The sequence below is a fragment of the Annulohypoxylon truncatum genome (genome assembly GCF_022578515.1).
Source record: "Annulohypoxylon truncatum strain CBS 140777 unplaced genomic scaffold F4807scaffold_24, whole genome shotgun sequence".
In the NCBI taxonomy this organism is placed as follows: Eukaryota; Fungi; Ascomycota; class Sordariomycetes; order Xylariales; family Hypoxylaceae; genus Annulohypoxylon; species Annulohypoxylon truncatum.
In genome coordinates, this window is record NW_025953810.1 from 23,827 (window position 1) to 42,612 (window position 18,786).

The 18,786-nt window shown below is 48.3% G+C and overlaps 4 protein-coding genes across 4 annotated transcripts; 1 reads left to right on the forward strand and 3 right to left on the reverse strand.

Moving 5' to 3' along the window:
- Positions 1-1,241: 1,241 nt before the first annotated feature.
- Positions 1,242-3,590, reverse strand: F4807DRAFT_159246 (uncharacterized protein). Its single transcript, XM_047993318.1, has 3 exons — positions 3,220-3,590; positions 1,909-3,161; positions 1,242-1,852 (listed from the first exon to the last, which is right to left on the reverse strand). The coding sequence occupies exons 1-3, from the start codon at positions 3,406-3,408 to the stop codon at positions 1,672-1,674; spliced, it is 1,623 nt and encodes a 540-aa protein (XP_047852459.1). The 5' UTR covers positions 3,409-3,590; the 3' UTR covers positions 1,242-1,671.
- Positions 3,591-4,398: 808 nt separating this feature from the next.
- Positions 4,399-5,710, reverse strand: F4807DRAFT_432397 (uncharacterized protein). Its single transcript, XM_047998604.1, has 2 exons — positions 5,218-5,710; positions 4,399-5,152 (listed from the first exon to the last, which is right to left on the reverse strand). The coding sequence occupies exons 1-2, from the start codon at positions 5,434-5,436 to the stop codon at positions 4,826-4,828; spliced, it is 546 nt and encodes a 181-aa protein (XP_047852460.1). The 5' UTR covers positions 5,437-5,710; the 3' UTR covers positions 4,399-4,825.
- A 3,030-nt stretch (positions 5,711-8,740) lies between these two features.
- Positions 8,741-10,552, reverse strand: F4807DRAFT_432401 (alpha/beta-hydrolase). The gene has a single exon (XM_047998605.1). It carries the CDS (start codon positions 10,123-10,125, stop codon positions 9,121-9,123), a length of 1,005 nt encoding a protein of 334 aa, XP_047852461.1. The 5' UTR covers positions 10,126-10,552; the 3' UTR covers positions 8,741-9,120.
- Positions 10,553-14,449: 3,897 nt separating this feature from the next.
- F4807DRAFT_462036 (uncharacterized protein) lies at positions 14,450-17,529 on the forward strand (the record flags this gene model as incomplete). The annotated part of the gene is made up of 4 exons (XM_048001770.1): positions 14,450-16,306; positions 16,375-16,462; positions 16,519-17,193; positions 17,267-17,529. The coding sequence occupies 4 exons, from the start codon at positions 14,450-14,452 to the stop codon at positions 17,527-17,529; spliced, it is 2,883 nt and encodes a 960-aa protein (XP_047852462.1).
- Positions 17,530-18,786: the final 1,257 nt, after the last annotated feature.

Below are 18,786 nucleotides of genomic sequence, written 5' to 3' on the forward strand. Positions count from 1 at the left end.
TAGTTGGACAAGGTAGAAGTAACCCAATGATCCCGATTATGATGGTCGAGGGTAATGGGTTGAATAGGTAAGCGGTCGGTGATGAGTTGGTCAACTAAGATGACGCATGAGTAGAGTAACAAGCGGCGCGATTGTCAATGCAATGAGGCGCATGAAGCTGGCCAGCGAACATGCAGATCGAAGATTCAAACAATGTAAACGACAAAACGTTTGAAGTTGTCTGGAACTGGCGTCTAAAGAATGATAGCCGCCGAGGAAGGTCTTAAGGCAGGTATGTATCTTTCCACATACGGTGCTCAAGTGGGGTCTAGTCTTTAAGTGGATGCACCACCACTGGTAGCCGGGACGCCTTCCAGAAATTGATATTACCTACCCGGCTATAGTGGATAGGTACCTAGTAGTCGTCAGCAGCGGTCAACCTTCTAATTCTCTGCCTACAAATATCTACCTACTAGGTAGGCAACTACGATAGAATGAATACTTAGGTAGGTAGCTACTTCTCATATCTACCCAGCACCTAGGTTTTACGAAGGAGCATTGCATTGGAGTTATATGTCTGCACATACTAGACCATTTGACGTTAGGTAATTTAACATATTTGATCGCTTAGGTACTTAACGTGTAACATAGCCGTTAATTTGAGACGCTTTTATTCTCATTGTGTAGCCCGCGATAATGAGATCATAGGCTACTGCAGATATGCTGTACAACTCAACTGCGAACATGTAAACGCTTTCAGTCAAAAGTCAATTGATCGTGTATCTTCCGATCTCTTTCCCCTCACCAGAAACAGATACGGACTGATGGTATAAAACAATCTCTCCGCTACTTTAAACAATAGTCACCGCGATATAACACACTTATGCAGGTGACGAGAGCGTTAAGCAGGGCGCAACTGGGCGTAATACCCCCTCTAACGTACGTCATTGGCTACAGCTCATAATCGTCTTTAGCTCTAACTTCACCATGATTGGCTCTTATGGCGGTTAACTCCAAGGCCTTGGTGAAGAAAACAAGGGTTATCAGCGCCTAGCGGGCCGCTGCTGCGACCTTAATTCAATAGGGCTGCTCTTCTCTCCTCACGGCTCATCCAACCGAGGCCAGTTCTGCAACCGTCTGTGAGATTCAACTCCATACATTACACATTATCATACTCCCATCTATACACATCCTGACATCTCACGTGCATGAAGAATGCAGTAAGCACATTACTGGGTATGTAGGTAATGTAGGTGTAGTAGGCAGTAGTAGGTAAAGAATTAAGAAATAAGAAATCGTGGGGCTTGTTATGAACAAGGTAAGATCACCCATAACCCGATTCATCATGTACGTATCTTGAATTGAGGAGAGTGGCCTCGCATTATCTGATCATGTGTCCTGTACCTATTAGTAGTAGTGTACAGATTCAAATACACACCTAGCGAGTATATTGTGGATATCAAGGCGCGCAAACATGCTCTCGCCGGCGAGTCGATTCCACTTAAGACGCCCGGGCATCATCCCATCCATCATCAAACACCATCCATGCAATCCCAATCACTCTAATATCTATATTCCAGGCGATCATATTTCGTGACATATCTTTCAGGTGTGCGAGTATGGTACATGCTTGAGGAGGCGTTCACCAGTCATTGGTTCAAGGATAGCGTCTATATTAGGTAGGTTGCAAGCTCAACCCGAGCCAGAGCCTTTCTTGGGGTCTTCGTTAGAGTTCTTCTGGCCACCGGACGTTGGGTCTCCTGGTTTTTGGTGACCTGGGTTATTCGTCAGATTATGCCATATCGACTTCAGAAAACCTTCGTTTCTATGCATGTCGGGATCTTCACCCTTCGTTGCTTCTCTACCCGCAGATCTGTAATTGTCGAATTAGATACGTCCTCATACGGGAATAGAATAAATCATTCTTACCCTGGCATCTTGACGTTCATAATCCGCTTGGCCGTCTTGTCGCCTAACTCGTCCGCCAACATCTCTACAATCGTCCTCTGGTTGGCGGAAAGATATTTTGGCATCGCGACTCGGAATTCCACCTTTAGGTCTCCTGAATTGCTACGGCGGGCACCTAGCTTCTTCATACCCAACCCGGCCAGCGTTAATTTGTCGCCAGTGCTCGTGCCTGTCGCAACCTTCACGTTGACTTGGCCATCTAGCGTCGGGATCGCCACTTCACCACCCAGTATGGCTGTAGTTAATGGGATGGTTGCCGTGTACAGGATGTCAGATCCCGCTCGCTTGAACTTCGGGTCCGAGGCGACCCGCACGCAAACGTAGAGGTCCCCTCGAGCCATCCTAGCACCGGAGGGGGCCTCGCCACCAGTGATGGGTGCGTCTCCTTCTCCATCTAACCGTAATCTCATCCCATCTTCAATACCAGCAGGGATATCCACAGTGATAGTCCTGCGCTCTCTAACAGCACCGTTCCCACCGCATTCACGACAATCTGATCCTTTAGGAGATGTTGTGCCGGTACCTTTGCAATTGTTACAGGTGCTAGCCATCTGGAAGCCGCCCGTCATGAAATGGACCTGTGTGCCTGTCCCACCACAGACCTTGCACTCCGTCCGCTTGGTGCCTGGCTTTAGACCACTTCCACTGCAAGTATTGCATGATATAAATGGATGTATCGTAATCGCCTGCTTCGTCCCTCTTGCCGCGTCCATAAATGAGATGCTCGTTTGTACCTCGATATTTTCTCCGATGAGGACGTCTTCGAACGGGCTCCCTCTTCCACCTGCGTGCGCTCCTCCTCCGAAGGGGCCTCCTGCCCCAAAAGGCCCACCAGCTTTTCTACCAGCGAATGCGGAAAAGAGGTCTTCGAAGTTGAAATTAGCACCGAAGCCTCCTTGTCCACCAAAGCCGGCGAACGGATTTCCTCCTGCGAAAGGATCGGCTCCAGGTCCGGGTCCAGCATTAGCATCAAAAGCGGCAGCCCCAAATTGGTCATACTGTTCCTTCTTTTTGGGATCGGACAGAATCTCATACGCAGACTGGATTTCACCAAATTTATCTTTCGCCGATGGGTCCTTATTCGTATCCGGATGGTACTTCTTGGCTAATCCATAGTAGGCCTTCTTAATATCTCCTGCCGAAGCCGATTTCCCCACACCCAGGGTACTGTACGGGTCTTTGATAGCGGGCGCACGGGGGGTGGCATGGAAGGACTGTATCGAAGATAATCAGTATGAACGCACGAAGTAAATTTAGGAGGGGTAAACTAACTCGTCTGTATGTCGCAGCTTGGCAGGTCGGCCGGTTTATTGTATTGCTTGGCCTCTTTGACAATGAAGTGATCGTATTGCTTTGTGCGCGCCTTCGTAAGTGGTCTCGTAATCTTTGCCTCCGATATATCTGAGCTGGAGACAGTATGCGCGACGGTATCGCAGCTTTCGTGAATAGAGTAGAATTCATCTTAAATGCTCCTAGTCGCAGTGAAATCACGCCGAGTTATTGCGATCCCTCATGATATGTATAGCCAACAAGCTATGAACAGAGCATATAGAACGAATCGAAAATATATTACCAAGGGTAGGTGGGTAACAGCAAAAGTTGAAGATGGTCGCAATGACGCTCGAACTTTTTTTTTCTACGCTAAGACCTGATGCCGAGCAAACGGGAAGATTCTCGATTCTCTCAAACCCCACTGGCTGAATTTTGACATATGCTAAGCCACAACCAGCATTAGCACTAGCCACACCATTAACCGAGGTACCTAGGTACCTCTAAGTTGAATATCAACATTTAGAGCCTGCCTATTAGGTATTAATAAACATCTTGCTCGATCGCTGCAATATGCAATCTAGTATGTTAACTTAATAAGTTCATTCGTCCATGGTACGTATCACTGCATCCTCTTCTAGTGACGAACACTATCACAATACTCGAGTTAATAGTGATAACACCCACATAACCCGATTTATAGAGATAAATAATGATAATGTTTCGCCAAGTTTACGCCCAAGGGTGCTAGAAAATAAGCTTAATTCAGTTGGTGTCAAAACTTAGAAGGTGCCAAGGTGGATGTATCATGCTCTGAGGACTTACAGCATGATGCATTTCTCCAATTGTCTTAGATGCAATACTTTTTAAGACAGCTTTCACCAACCTGTAAGTTCGTCTATTGCATAGAATATTGTATACTGGTATCTAATAACTTTATATATGCGTATTCTACAATTCATATCGCAGCAATTGTCGTTTCCTTCTATATCCACATATAACAGATCATTGGTCATTCCAATGTAGTATGTACTACGGTTGAGATCGGAGGTTGTTATTAAGCAGATGCGGTGCCACACGAATGGCGCATCCAATCTAAATCCCATTAGTAAAAGGAAATTGGAGGCGCGTCCCGCGTGAGGGGTTCGGCTTAACACCTTTTCAGAAGAACTACGAAACTCAAAAAGCGGCAGCCCCTAACTAAAAAGTATCGACGAAGCGGAAGCGTTGAAGTAAATAAACAACAGTTTAAGATGCGAGTATTCGGTATTTACTTAGTATAAGAAGAATCCCTATTATATAGTACAATATCAAAAATATAAATTCGAAAACAGACCGTATATACCTATACCCTAGAGTATCTCATAGTGCTCCTATCGATTCGTTAGTCGTCGGTCCCTGTTCCTCCGCGGTTGAGTCCCACCCAGCGCAGGCCAGCGCTAAAACTCCAGGATAATGCAAAAAGTGCGAGTAAGCCAAATGAGTCAAGCAAAGGACTCGAAGCGAGTCTTGCGATGTGGTAATGTCTATAATAATGCAATAATGCCAAAAACCAAACGTGCAGGTATCCTTGCTTTCGGGGGGTATCTATATATGGATCCAATTATGGTTATGGTAATGGAGATGAATGTGGTAGATCTTTGTTTCTCTTAACTTTTACGACGCCCGGATTTCTGACCCTGTGAACGAAGTCGACGATGACATCGGTCTCTTGTACACCGAGCGCATTAAAATGTTTTCGGACGACTTTCGTGAGCTCTTCTTTGCTCTGTCGCCGATATTCTTGTTTTCGTGCCATTGTGGGCGAGCGTAGGCCGATGCCTGGTCGCGAGAGCACCCAGTGGTGGTATGGGTTGGCAAAAGCGGTCGGGGTGTGGAGGAGGTATTTGCGACGGTAGTCGTGTAGGACATCTCGATCAAATGATGGCCATTGAAGCTGCAGGAAATGTATTGTCAGCGGATCTACAGTCAGAACACGCAGAGCGCCGAAGTTGGTCTTACCCCTTGAACGTGGCCGGGTTGTGACGCTGGCGTTGGGGCAGTCGACGAGTTGCCGTTGACGGCTGTCACATCTCGCAATTGTGTACCGTTGGAACTGGCCACACGTCGAAGCTTTCCGTTCGATTGGTGATGGTTGGAGCCGTGACCATTTCGGTCCTTGACGCTGGTCGTCTCCGACTTTGCGTCGTCGTGGTTCGCTTTTGATTTTGCTGGAGGCATTTCGATTTTGGAATCAAAGAACTGGAAGCAACGAGGAGGGTATGCTTGGACTCAGAAGTTTCATGCCTGGAATTGCAGGTATACACGTGCGAAAGGGATTAGGATAACGATAAAAGAGCAAATGGCGAAAAGGGAATTGGATTATTTTGTATCGACGCATTGGTGGTGTGATAGAGGTAAGGGGAGGAGAGGAGACTGGAGAGCAGAGACCGCAAAGACCACTTCAGTAGACCGCCCACATTATTAGAATTGTCATATTTTTTTAGGGATCCCATGCTATTTTTCTGGTTCTAAGCTAGGCTCACGGGTCAGCCACCAATGACGACAGTGGGTCCAAATCGAGCCACTTACCGAGCATCGGACCCTGCATTTGGGAAAGCTCTCCCGTAAAGTGGAGAAATCCAGGCACTAGGGACTCACAAGGCTTGCGGGGTGGTCCATGCGTTAGACTACAAACGGCAATTCCAAGTCTTTAAATGGGAAAGAGAATCGGATGAACAACTTCGATCTCTACAACCGAGAACCGAGAATTAACACAATTCGATAAATATTATTAAGTCACTAAAAGAGCGACCTAGAACCATCGCCGAAAACACCCCGTAAATTTCTATATCTATTCCATCTTGCTCTGCATGAACCTCTCAAATTTCATATCGAATGCATGCACTTAAGTTGACCTGTTGGGATAGGCCAGAGAGAGTCAGCTCGGATCAAATGAGAGAAATGGAAGGGTTTTTGGAAGCTTCAAAAGCATCGAAGGGGTACTACTGACAACTCCTTCCAGACTGTACAGATAGGGATGCTGTAGAAAAGCAACGCCGCGATCCTCATTTCTTCTGTCTAAAGAACTTCAGATATACTTCGAAGATGATAAGTATCACTAAGCTTTTCTTGGGGTCGAGCAAGAGTTTAATTATCTCGAAGTCATCTCATGGGACTTCGCAATCCACTCCTATCTTAAGAGTGCTCATATTGAAAATAGACAATGTTCGCTATGAAGAAGATCATTCAACAACGTGCGGGATCTGTCTACCTAGGTAGCCACACGGATATTTACTCATTCCAGCCCTAGCCAGTCTGTAAGAGAACAATTATAACCCGGGCCCTAGTGTTAAAGGGACGGCTACTTACGCCAGCGGCACTTCTTACTGACGTATTTACCATCCAAACACGACGTCCCATAACGCGAAGGTATAGACTTCTTACAGGGGGCTAAGTGAACTCCACTAGAAAGTTCTTGTTTGAGACGACGTCGTGTCTTAGAGATACATGACCAAACTCTGCATATCTAAAAAGGCCAAATGGGTGGTTATCTACTCTCTAATAAGAATTGGTCGTCGCCCCGATACATAGAAGCGAACTGCTAACTCTAGAGTTCAATGGGTCGAAACATTGTCCTTGGGAACCATTCGTTGTTCAACCTTACTTACCGGTGGGTAACGAGGAGATGTTCGGTGGAATTCATACTACGGCACTGAGCACCTAGCATACTATGGTGTCAATCCGTGGAGGTATAGTACCACGGTAGAACCAAATATGCTTGAAAACTGCAGCTATGGAGACTGTCCAAGAAGACCGGATTCATCAACTCAATTAGAATATATTCATCGTCTGGAATAGTAACTACTAAACAATATTGACGAAAAAGGAGTACTGAGGAAACCTTGACTTGGGTAAATATAGGTTTTTTCGAAGGCCCGTCTACCTCCTAGATAGATACATTTCCTCCACCAAGCCTTTGGCATGTATCACTTCCCCCTAAGTCCCCGATAACTCAAGTCAGTCCCCTTTTCACACATATGTCTAGGATAAAGGCAGCCTAGAAGTCACCTAGTCGATTTTTGAAGAGTTGGAGGCTCTGTTTTGTTAGTAGTTTGAGAGGTATGGGTTCTGAAGCATCGTTAGGTGTCTGGATGAAACTGTCAGTATCATCTTCGGCTAATTTCTTATTACTATCTACTACTAGCAAAATACATGGCCACTTTCTCCGTATGCTGGTAAGAATTCTAAAGAATTAACATTATATTAATGACAAGAGCTTTAGAGAAATCTAACAGGACCAGGCCCAGGAGACTTAGTGAATTACGCCCTACTTTATGCACGGATACCAAAGCTGCTCAGGCGGTCGATTTCAACCAAGACGCTTGCGACGGCGGCAAGCTGTTCGACGGAAATATTGTGCGAAGTGAAATTGCAATGTATAGGCGTGAAAACTGTTATTCCAAGTATCTACCTACATCAATGCCAGCGACCTATATCACACTGAACGTAAGAGGTGCTCAGCAATGGCTAGGTACCTACTAACTTGCCCGTCATAGGAGGTTTCTCACCCGTTCTATTCTATAATAGTCCCTACGTTACTTCCTGTCTAGTTTTTAGAATAATCTTCGATCGCTTCATGGTCTTCATACACTAGCACTATCTTGAATTTGCTTCAGGTGATTCAGTACTCTATTTGGCTAGCACACGCTCGGTCATTAGAAGCAACTGAGGTATTGCGTATGCTTCTGAACATGACCACGTTCAACCGCAAGGTATGGTACAAGTACTGGGTCTACATAACTACCGTGAAGCTCATTGTAACGTGTTCGATCAATGGGGCATCGTGTAGTCTTAAACAAAAACACGTGCCTAAAGCGGAAGATATGTATCATTGCAGAGAACGTTATGTCGGCAGTATCCACCTGCTAGCGTGTTAGCTAGATAATTCCAGAACAGATATGCAGGAGCATTCGTCCCTAGACCCAGTCTCAGCTACCTTCTGTAGCATCAGACTTGTGAAGACTAGCAGACGGCTAAGTGATAGTGTGGTTGAGCTACATCGACCTAATCCTTGATACCACCTCGATCTTTTTGTCCGGGGTCGTATGCGAGTTTAAGAGTCCGCTTCTATTAGCGTCATGGGAATATCGCCGATACCTATCTCTCTCCTTGTCAGCTTCACAAACTATCCAGGCAAGGCAAAGACACCATTTAACTTTTAGGGGAATAGGAGTAAAGGTCCCTTAAATGTCCCTACTGCACCCCATGTTTACCAATTCGGAATCAGCCGTCATCTCGCGTCTTTTATAGATATACAGTTAGCCTGTCTACTTAGCTAATATGTAACGCAGCTAATCGACGTTGATAAGTTTTAGCCACATGAATATTTGGGCATCAGCCGCTTTGTTATCAGATGGTTTAATGAGGTAGCATCGAAGGTGTATTTGGGTATAGAGAGAAATAACCCGGCCTAGGGTTCTGATGATAGGGGGAGGCACGACTAGCTCGGGAATATCCTCCGATAGGGCCATCCCTCAATACTACATGGCGCGCAACGGCAACGTTGTAACAAAGTTATTTCTGGATGACGTCTCCTTCAGGGCCAGGCTCATCGCTTTTTGATCTATCATATAAACTACCTACCTATGTGTAACTTCTACCTTGGAGGTAGGTACATAGGTGCTTAATGAACAAAACAGACGCTACTTTTCATGACTGGAAACGTTGCTCGTAGAGGCTCATCAGAATAGTGTACACAGTGAATGGTGACTGGAGCAAGCAGGAGAAAATGCAATCGCTAAACCATCGCTGCTTAATCAAACGCCGTCATGAGGTAGAGGTACAGGTGAACTCCATGTGAACAGACCGCAGCCCTCAACACCAGCACCTATGCCCGTCCAAGCACTGTCGTAGCACGAAATACTACCGCCACCGCTTCCAATCCCTCACCTTGCCCAGCAGATCCTCCACCAGCTCCGCAACCAGCACCGGGTCATCCCTCTGAATGAAATGTCCACATCCAACCGCCGTCACGGGACCTCGCGCCCTCAGCGCATCCGTTATTCGCACCAGGCCCTCATTATACCTCGTCCAAGCCGGGTTCATGAACGAATTCGTCAGGCTCTTAGGCACACGCATGAACCCGCGCAACCCCTCCTCAGCAAACGCATTCCAATCATGTCCCACGACCGTAACAAGCGGGCCGTCGCCGCCAGGGCCAACCAGCGCCGGCGCGTCCGCGTCGGGCAGCAGGGCCGCGACGGCGCGGCGGTCCAGGTGCTCCGGGTTCGGCGCCGCCGGGTGGAAGACGGCGGCGTAGCCCTCGCGCGTGCGCCGCAGGTCCGCGATAGTAACGTCGGGCGGCAGGTCGGCGGCCGGGTCGAAGCCGCGCGCGTCCGGGTCCGGGAAGATTGACACGAGGTCGCTGTTCGCGATGTTGCTGTCGAGCAGCAGGAGCGCCTCGACGGCGCCCGGGTACTCGGCCGCGTACAGGCGCGCGATCACGCAGCCGATGCTGTTGCCGACGAGGATGAGCCGAGGCGTGGTCCGCGGCTCGCGCGGGCACTTGCGGCGCGTCGTCGTCGTCGCGCGCACTTTGATCCGCCAGATCTGGCGCACGAGGGTGTGCAGGTCGCCGACGACCTCTTGGATGCTGTGGGTGCCGCCGCGCGCGGCGTCGGCGGGGTCGCGGGCCGACTGGCCCTGGCCGTAGCGGTCGTACGTGAGCAGCGGGGGGTGGCTGCTAGAGCCCTTCTCGGACCATCGCCGCTGCAGGTCTCGTATAGTGGGCGCCCAGCCGTCCTGGGGGACGATGAGGCCGTTGAGGAAGACGACGAGGTGGGTGGTGGAGGAGGAACCTTGTCCCGGCAGGAATTGATACGAGAGCGGGGAATCGGGTTTGTGGGGGAGACGAATGGTCTCGGACATTATTATTATTATTATGATTACCTATACGTTGTGCGATGTTCTAGATTTTTTTTTTTTGTTTCATCGCCTTCAAACAAGTTTATTTTTAGGAGTGTGGGTTCTAGGTACTATAGATGAGGCCGCTGAAGTCGCACGCTGTTTAGTGGTGTTATGTAGGGAGCTGGAGATATTTCGGAAGATCCATGATATATGGATATCCATTGAAATTGTTGATAGACAAACCACAACTTGCTTCCTTCCCCCTTTGCTCCCTGTGGAAACGTGGAAACCCAAGACATTGGAAACCTCTAGTATGAAGTTTGTTTGCTGGTTTTACAGAATATATAGCTATTCGTATAGTGAAATTGGGTAATTCATCGTACGAAAACCCAGGTCCTCCTAGTAAACAATAGCTATGAACTGCAATTACAAGGTGGTTCCATCTACAGCTCCCACGTGGAGTTGGTTTGCTTTCGTACGAAGTGGAATATGTTAATATGTATCCCACGTGTCGGAGTTTAGTAGACGGATAGACTTAATGCTGTTAGATCCGGCGCCGTCAGGATTAATTACATACATTTAGTAATTTGCCCATAAATTTCTGATTGGTGGCGATAGCTTTATTATTTACCTCCAATATAAGACTTGCAGCAAGACCTAGTAACCCACAGTGAGATCTCTCTCGTCTTGGCTTTCTTATAGCTTAGTTTACGAGCTAGACATGGCCGACATGGCTAGTTATCATGGCTACCTACCTATGTAAGTAGCTTTAAGACCTTCCTTTTCTTTGGCGGACATTCTTATCTCATACACGTACCCTTGAAGCGAGATCTATCGACCCCCTGCGAAGCGGCACGGAAACGATCATGCCGTTAGGAGTAACTCAACAATAACCAGTACCTACATGCCTAGGTTGTGATAGTAATAACAGTATAACACATGTTACGTTGAATTCTTGCTGAATGGTCTTGAAAATCCGCGCCTCATCTGATTTAAAGGATGCAAGGGGAGCTAGAGTAGCGTTTCATGACTGCTACGGTGGTATCGACGAGAGAGGGAGGGGAACCAACCTGTAGCCATAAGACGCTGATTGCATTTACTAGGTGTAGGTGGGATGTTGGTGTGTAGGTATGGATATGGACTCCTCCATGCCTTGACCGTATTTGCATGTGAACTGATCAAGGTGAAGACGATAGGGTGAGACTGCGCGACCCCTGAACAGTAGACCCAAACGACCCAAACAATCTGCTAGGGTGGGAGCCATCAGTGGGGAACCATGTTAGCCGGATGGCTCCGTTAAAGGATGGTCGTACTGGGTACTGAGTTGCAAGGTGAACAAACCTGTCTATGGGTCTTAGGTATGGTCCCTCGTTAGGTATGATTAGGTAGCTATTTTCACACTGTCTTGTCTCAAAACAAGATCGAGGTCGAGATCCCATCCACTCGGTCCACGGGAACGCGGGAACATCGTCTTCCTATGGTAAAGAAGCTTTAAGAGCCGAGCCGAGCTCTGGAAGGCCGACAAGGTTTCATTTGTTTCCGCCCTACCCTAATGATAGCCTACGCAACTCCTACGCAACTCTCGCTGAAAGGATCAACTCACGTCGTACATCGAGCCTCATGGATGCATGAGGGCGAGGTTGCGAGATTAACGCAACGTCGGGGAGAGGTGCAAATACCGCGCTGATGGTTTTCCCAAAGGACCGAAGCGCCTAGAGGCTATCTCTGCTTGGGGTTGTCCGTATTCGCGGTACACTACATGGTGAAAGTGAAAGCTTTGGTGGAGACTCTGGAGACCTGTCGATGTTTGCCGGTCTTGATTTGCTTGCTAGTTGTCGCAGTGAAGCGTGGTTCGGGCAGTTCGGACTAGCTGCTATGGATGCTTTCTCTGATTCCGTGCATGGTGATGACAGCTAAGACAAAATCTCAGCCGCCTTTTTCGGTAGGCAAGCGGTCTCCATTTATAAAACGAGGCTATTTTGCAGCTGAGCGATCGTAACTTGGCTGGCGAGTGAGCTTTTATAAAATCTGCCTTGAAAAATAAAGCCTCGGTTTGCCTTGGCCTTGGCGTCTTGCTTGAATCTTTTAGAGTCCAGGAGCCATGCAAATATGCCCACTGTACAGTATGTATCTCAGCTGTCCAGCGGTGCTAGACGTCAGCCCTGATGCCAAGAGCTGTCGTGCAGACTAAGGTATCACGTATGTGGAATGGCGCAGCTATTAGCTGCATGTCCGGGGGTGAATATCCCACCGACTAGTAGGATAGGGTAGGATAGGACTGGTTAGGTAACCCGAATATCTCTAGCACCTACAGTACTAAACCAGAAATGAGAATTGGAAGGAGTTTTTTCCCTTTCCATTTTTTAATTTGCCCTTGCTACTGATAATAACAATGTCCTGTCGCTGTCGGGATACTGATCCCGAAACCGCGTCTTTACAACAGCAGCCATCGTTTGCGGCCTTCTCTAATACGTGTATAGTAGTATAATATCTCGCATGACGTAGTCGGAATCCCTCGTGCTATCCATGGCACATGCATATAGTGGTTGTATATTTATATTATTCAAGTAATTTAAAGGCCCGGGCTTTTATCAAACGCTACGCATGTCTCATCCATCTCTTTACAGTGCATGTATGTAGGGGAGTCTGTGAACAAGTTTGGATCCATGGCTTGATCCATGAGTTTGAGGTAACGAGACGATGGTAACAAATCAGTCAGCAACGAAACCTCCCTGAAGAAAACCTTGGACGTTGATTCGTCCCAATACTACAGGATTCCGGTGGAGATGCATTTGCCGATGGTGGGTTGACTCAGATCCATCGCGAACCCTTACTGCCCTACCCTACTGTACCGTAGGTAGTAACCATACAGCCATAGTGCCATAGGTGGTATCTGGCCAGCCTGTCTTCAATGCACCCTCACGCTTACACAACGTCTATACAACCCAGAACTCATTTCCAGCCTGCCGGAAATCGGCTGAGCATCAGTTGACAAACCGAGTCTCAACTGTTCGGATGCTTACCTTTCTGGGAGCTCATATCAAAAACGACTCGACAAACCCTTGTACCTATTACCACTATCGGCTTATGCTACGGAAGAGTACGGCCGAGGTAAAGACGTCCATCCCGCTCTTTACCCCAACCCGAAGAAACGGTCGTGTTACTAATAGGAGATGTATACATATGGAGTAGGTGACACTGTCAACTGAAGATCAATCGCAACTACACGGTACTTTCGACTAGGTTGATAGATTGAGCGATTTCGACTTGGGTATGTATGTAAGGTGGACATGTATTATTACTATGTCGTAGTTCCATATAGCACCGCCCCATCGGCTGAATGATAGCGTGTGTTATAGTAGGCCTGTCGTAGGCTTGTGTCTACGCGAGTCTGCCTATGTCTATCCGTAAAAGCAGTGCCCCCTTTTTGGATTTTTGAAGTCATTTGAAGTCATTAAACCTAGCGGGCCTACCAATTTGAATATCGGCGTCTCCTATCCAACTGTGTTATTCCATTCGTCGTGTTCTGTTGTACTCAAACCGGGAAGATAGCCTTCAATTGTGATAGTGATCGTAGCAGGGGCCATCTAAGACACCAGATTCGCAGGTAGGAATTCCTCGTCGTGGGTACTAGAGGTAGGGAAGCGCTAAAGTGCCCGCCAGTGGAACGTATGCATTGCCCCTGTCAGTGTCGACACCGTAAGCGGCGGAGCCAATCAAAGCCTTGACAGACCCGGTGACGCTAGACTTCGATAGCTAACGCGGGTATGGAGTTGTATGGAGTTGTATGGAGTACAGATACCCTGAGAGCCCACGCAAGCCAGGGTCATAACCTACTGTGTTCTGCATTGGCCCAAAAGACGCCACTCTTGACCCTCCTCGAACCCTTGACCGTTCCGTTAGGCCCCGGCGGACGGTCGATGATACTTTGCGTGTATGTACTATGTAGTATGTAAGCTACCGATGCACGCTGTAGCGAACTCGGGTTACCATTCCTACTGGCGTAGACTCTATCTAGTTCAGCCTTTCCGTCCCGTGGGGTCGAATTTCCATTCTCATATTCCTCCTTCGTCTCTCTTTCTCTTCCTAAACTTCAACCTAGCTTAACTCGAATTATGCATTGCTGCACCCGCCAGCGTTGTTACGGAACCTCGACATAAAACCTCCGAGAGGGCTGAGCCGCGAGAACTTCCATGCTGACTGGTTCTCTGCTCCACTCTTCCCTCAATCCTGGGTGTCAGGATTAAGAGCCCTCGACTCTCTTACCGGTCTCGACGGACAAATAGACGTCGCGGTGCATGTTGGACGATTTCTGCCAATTACTACATCCAACTTACTAGTCGCCATGGCGGACGAAGTTGAGCGACTTGCGATTGCGCCTTTTAGGGAAATCGTGGAGAAGGGCAATATAGCAATTGGAAATACGCCGAACGCCGACGAAGAGACGTCGCCGCTTATGCTTAAGGCGGCGCAGAACCTCCTAAGAGAAGGAGAGCGGGCGCTGAAGCGGATCGAGCCGCTCTGCACTAAGAATTTCGACGAGTATGGCGTGAACTTTGTTGATGCGATCAAGGAAAACGGTAAGGCTCCCCTCTATGACTCTATTGCGCCAGGCACCGTAGGCCGTGATCCTATGGTGAATCGAGGATTAAAGCTGACCATTTGGTACGTGCTAGACGAAATTGCGCAGTATCGATCCGAACTAGAGGACTTATTATGGGATTTTGACGATTATGTCGAACCCGACGAGTTCGATGCCGGCAAGTTCGAAGAATTACAGAAGGCATCGAGAAAAGCGGCGCCGAAGATCGTGGATATCCTCAAGCGGATGAAGCTAGTTGCCCCTGCGCCAACGTCAGCGAGATCGTCATCAAGGGGTGCATCGGTCGTCCCTGATCGCAACTCTCATTATGAGCAGATCCCAACAAGTATTGTCGTCGACCCTCCGGCGTCCAGTTCGACAGAGAAGCTGATGGAAGAGACAGAGCTGCAACTAAGCAGCATGATGGGAGCGGTAGCGGGACCCGACGAAGGTCTGGACGCGGACCTACCCCCACGATCAGTGAGCGACCTCGACCGAAGTAACTCGCACCGCTCTGTAGTCTCCGATGTCACCTCAGACCCCCCGCCAAGACCGCCCTCTACTGACCCATGGCAAGTCGGTTCGGCCCCGCCCGTCAGTCCCGTGGAACAACATCCAGGGGAAGGGGACCGATGGGAGCGTCGCCCTCCAGTCCCGAGCGACTCCCCGACCATCCCCCACGCGCAACCGGTTAGTCCCCACGGAAGCCTTTCGAGCCCCTTACGACTTCGCCGCAGGACCGACGAGCCCATCCACCCATCCCAGAGAGACGACGATGACCGACGAATGCGCGCGGCTTCGCGTAGCTTGGGGACGGCTAGTGATGGGTCACGGTCGCCTAGGAAGAGCAAGCGTTGGACTAACTCGACACAGGGCTCGACCCATAAGTCGTATAGCGGATTCTCATCTGCCAACCGGTCTCCCGCCAACGAAGGCTCTGCATGGCCGGGTCAACTTCCTGATCCTTCGTCTAGCCGCTCACCCTCTGATACGTCTTCTGTTCTTGGACAGTCCATCCCCGAAGGCAGCGCTATTCATATGCAAGGCCCCAAAGCTAGTCTCCCGCCCATCCCTAACTTTCCTCCCAGAGGAAATTCTTTGGCGCGGCCCACTGGTAGTCGTCGCTCGACTCGTCATCCGTCAACCGAGTCAATTAACAGTTCCGTTTTTGATATCGTCGAATGTATGAGCCCTACGAATCCTAGTGCTCCTGCACCCCCTCCTGTGACGACACATAAAAGAAGCTCGATTATGTCTGTGGAACCTCTTAGTCCAGGAGCACAACCGCCAGAGTATATGGGACATCCACCCGTGTATCAGCGTACAGCGACGAATCCCAGCATATCCTCTGGTGTGGGAACGATTACGAATCATTCTTCATCCACCCTGACGGCCCGTCCTAATATATTAACAGGCCAACTACCAACGGCCATGGATGAGGGCTTGATTCCCGTTGACATGGAAAGCCCTAGGTCAGATGGCCAAATGGTACCTTCGCGGATACCCGACTGTAGTATAGGACCTCACAGCTCTTTCTATAAGCTCAAGGGCTTCTGTAAAGGGGCGGAAGAAGTTATAGCAGGCCGACTTGGTTTCAAGAAAATCAAGCGTCCTGTTGGTGTAAGTTATCCTTTACATACACTATTGGGCATTCTATTATTTTGCCAACAAGTTGTTAACAAATACAGGGTTTCTCCATGGCTGTCGTAGCAAAGTGCAACCATTGTCTATTTGAAATCGATTTCAAGTCGGTCGAGCAGGATCTCAACAACGACTGTAAGTAATGCCCTTCCATCTATTTACATGGTATAATGCATCTCACATGTTTCCAGCTTCCGGTAGTTTTACGTCCAACTCCATTGGATTTCGGCTGCGTATACTCCAAAAGAGCCATTTACAAATTAGACACGTTGAGGAACAGCTCTACGGGTGCATATTCTGTATTGCACAAGGAAGGACTGTCGAAGAGAGTGACGCCACAGTATTCTTCAACCAAAGCCAATTATTTGCCCACATGGCTCGCCATCCCCGCCCACTTCCCCCCATTCCCGGCGTTACCGTGGTCGAGGCCCCCGAGATACCACCAGCCTTCAAGGACAACTTTGACCTTCACTTCCCACATCCACCGATGCAGTCTGTTATGACTGGCCTCTCCCGTGAACTCTCTAGACTACCGTCCGCCGTCGCGACAGAGACGAGAAAGATCCAAAATGGAGTTATGCGCTCACCCCCTGGCAGAGACCCGGTCCTACACTACGCCATAGGAGCTAAGATAATAGGAATCGAATTCCCGGCAAAATACGAAGGTAAATGGGGTATTGGTTGGCACGATGGAGTACGCGCCGCATTCGAAGTCGATTCTGTCCAGATCGACTCCCCGGCCAAACACGAGATCAAGATGCAGAATACGAGTAATGTCCAGGCTGTGGCACGATGGAAATGGAATCAGAAGGGCGACGATAGGTGGCTGAAGTTTGACAAGGGAGACGTGATTAAAAACATTGCTTGTAAGATGTTCCTCTATCCCTTAGCAATACACGCTGGTATTTTGTAGACGGAAACTGATATACCGCTCACTAGGGGCCTATACCGACCACTGGTGTTGGTCAGGAACTACATCCAAGGCCTGGGGGATATTCCCTCAGTCCCATCTCGACCCTAACACGATCAGGACTGTTCAACCTGGTGATACTGCTAGCGTGTCCAGCTGGGAGAAGAAGGGACCGCTACGATTCCAGCTCTCGCTTCGAAAGAACTCAGATCGCAAGCTGGCGCCGTTCAGCTCGGTTACTCCTACAAGCGAGGCGCCGCCTCTCCCTCCTAGCAGAGCGGGTGTCTACTAAGGTTAGCTGCTCAATTTACCCTGGCTCTTCTGCAAAACGACGATCGCCAAAAAGCTATACGATCGATTAAACACAATAAAAAAACTACTTCGAACCCCCCCACGCGGATTCCTTCCGTAGGAAGAATGGCGCTTGGGTTGTTTTCGGTAGGTAGCTTATTATACGCCAACTCCGAAATAGGAAGCTGACCCTAAGAATAAGACGGCGACACTACCCAGCTCGCGCACCATCATTCCCCTTCTTCTTCTTTTTTAATACCATCTCTTTCGAAAAAATTATACGCGCAGATGGGTTGATACTCGAAACTAATGACGTTATGGTTGGCATGGGACGATCGATATATTACTTTGCATATACCCCCTTTCGCTTTTTTGAGTGCCTTGTACGGATTGGGAGGAATATAAGTTGTTCCTGAGTGTGGAGACCGGGGACGTATAGGAAGGCGTTTTTCTTTTCTGCTTGAGCCATATAGTGGGCCGGGTCTGAGTTATTGGTGTTTGGACAACATTGAAATAAGTCGACAAGACTTGAGAAGATTTTAGGGTACTCTGTTGGAAAGTCTTGTTTGGATATGGAATCTAGGATCGAGGCTTGCTCATACTCATACTTCTACGCCCGTGAGCGTCAACCTTATATAGGTAGTGTCGGATTATTCGACAATCAATGTCATACTTTTCGTTAACTTGTGTCTCTTCTGCCCCTAGAGGGTTTCAAGGTTACCAATAGCCATGACGGTTCAAGACTAAGGTAAAACAATTCACAAGCCTTTTGTCAAATTCAAAGCCCGAGGAAGAGAAACGTCGGGTTTCAGAGCAAGAGCATGTGAGTTTGAATCAAAGACATAATAACAACGCGATATGCAATCTAACAGTATATTGAAAATAATGATACACTAATCGCCGACCTAACGTATACTCGAACTTAGAGTAGGTTGATAGATTCGTAATGTGATGAGTTGTTGGATATTATACCATCCAACTTCAGGGGTACGCTCTTCTGCTAGCCAGATGATTGGTAGAAACTATACTTGCGGTGAAGCTCTTCTATACTTTGCATGATGAGTTGTCTAAAACATACCTCGAAAATCCTATAGTCTGTCGTGTATACATGCCGTAGAGGCAATATCCACCTGCTTGCCGAGTACCTATACCTAATTCTCAGATCAGTTGTCAACATGAACCAGATAGACTCATTCTCGGGTCCCGAGAAGTCGTGATTCTCGTCGCCGCTATATCACCATTTCTGCAGCATACTACA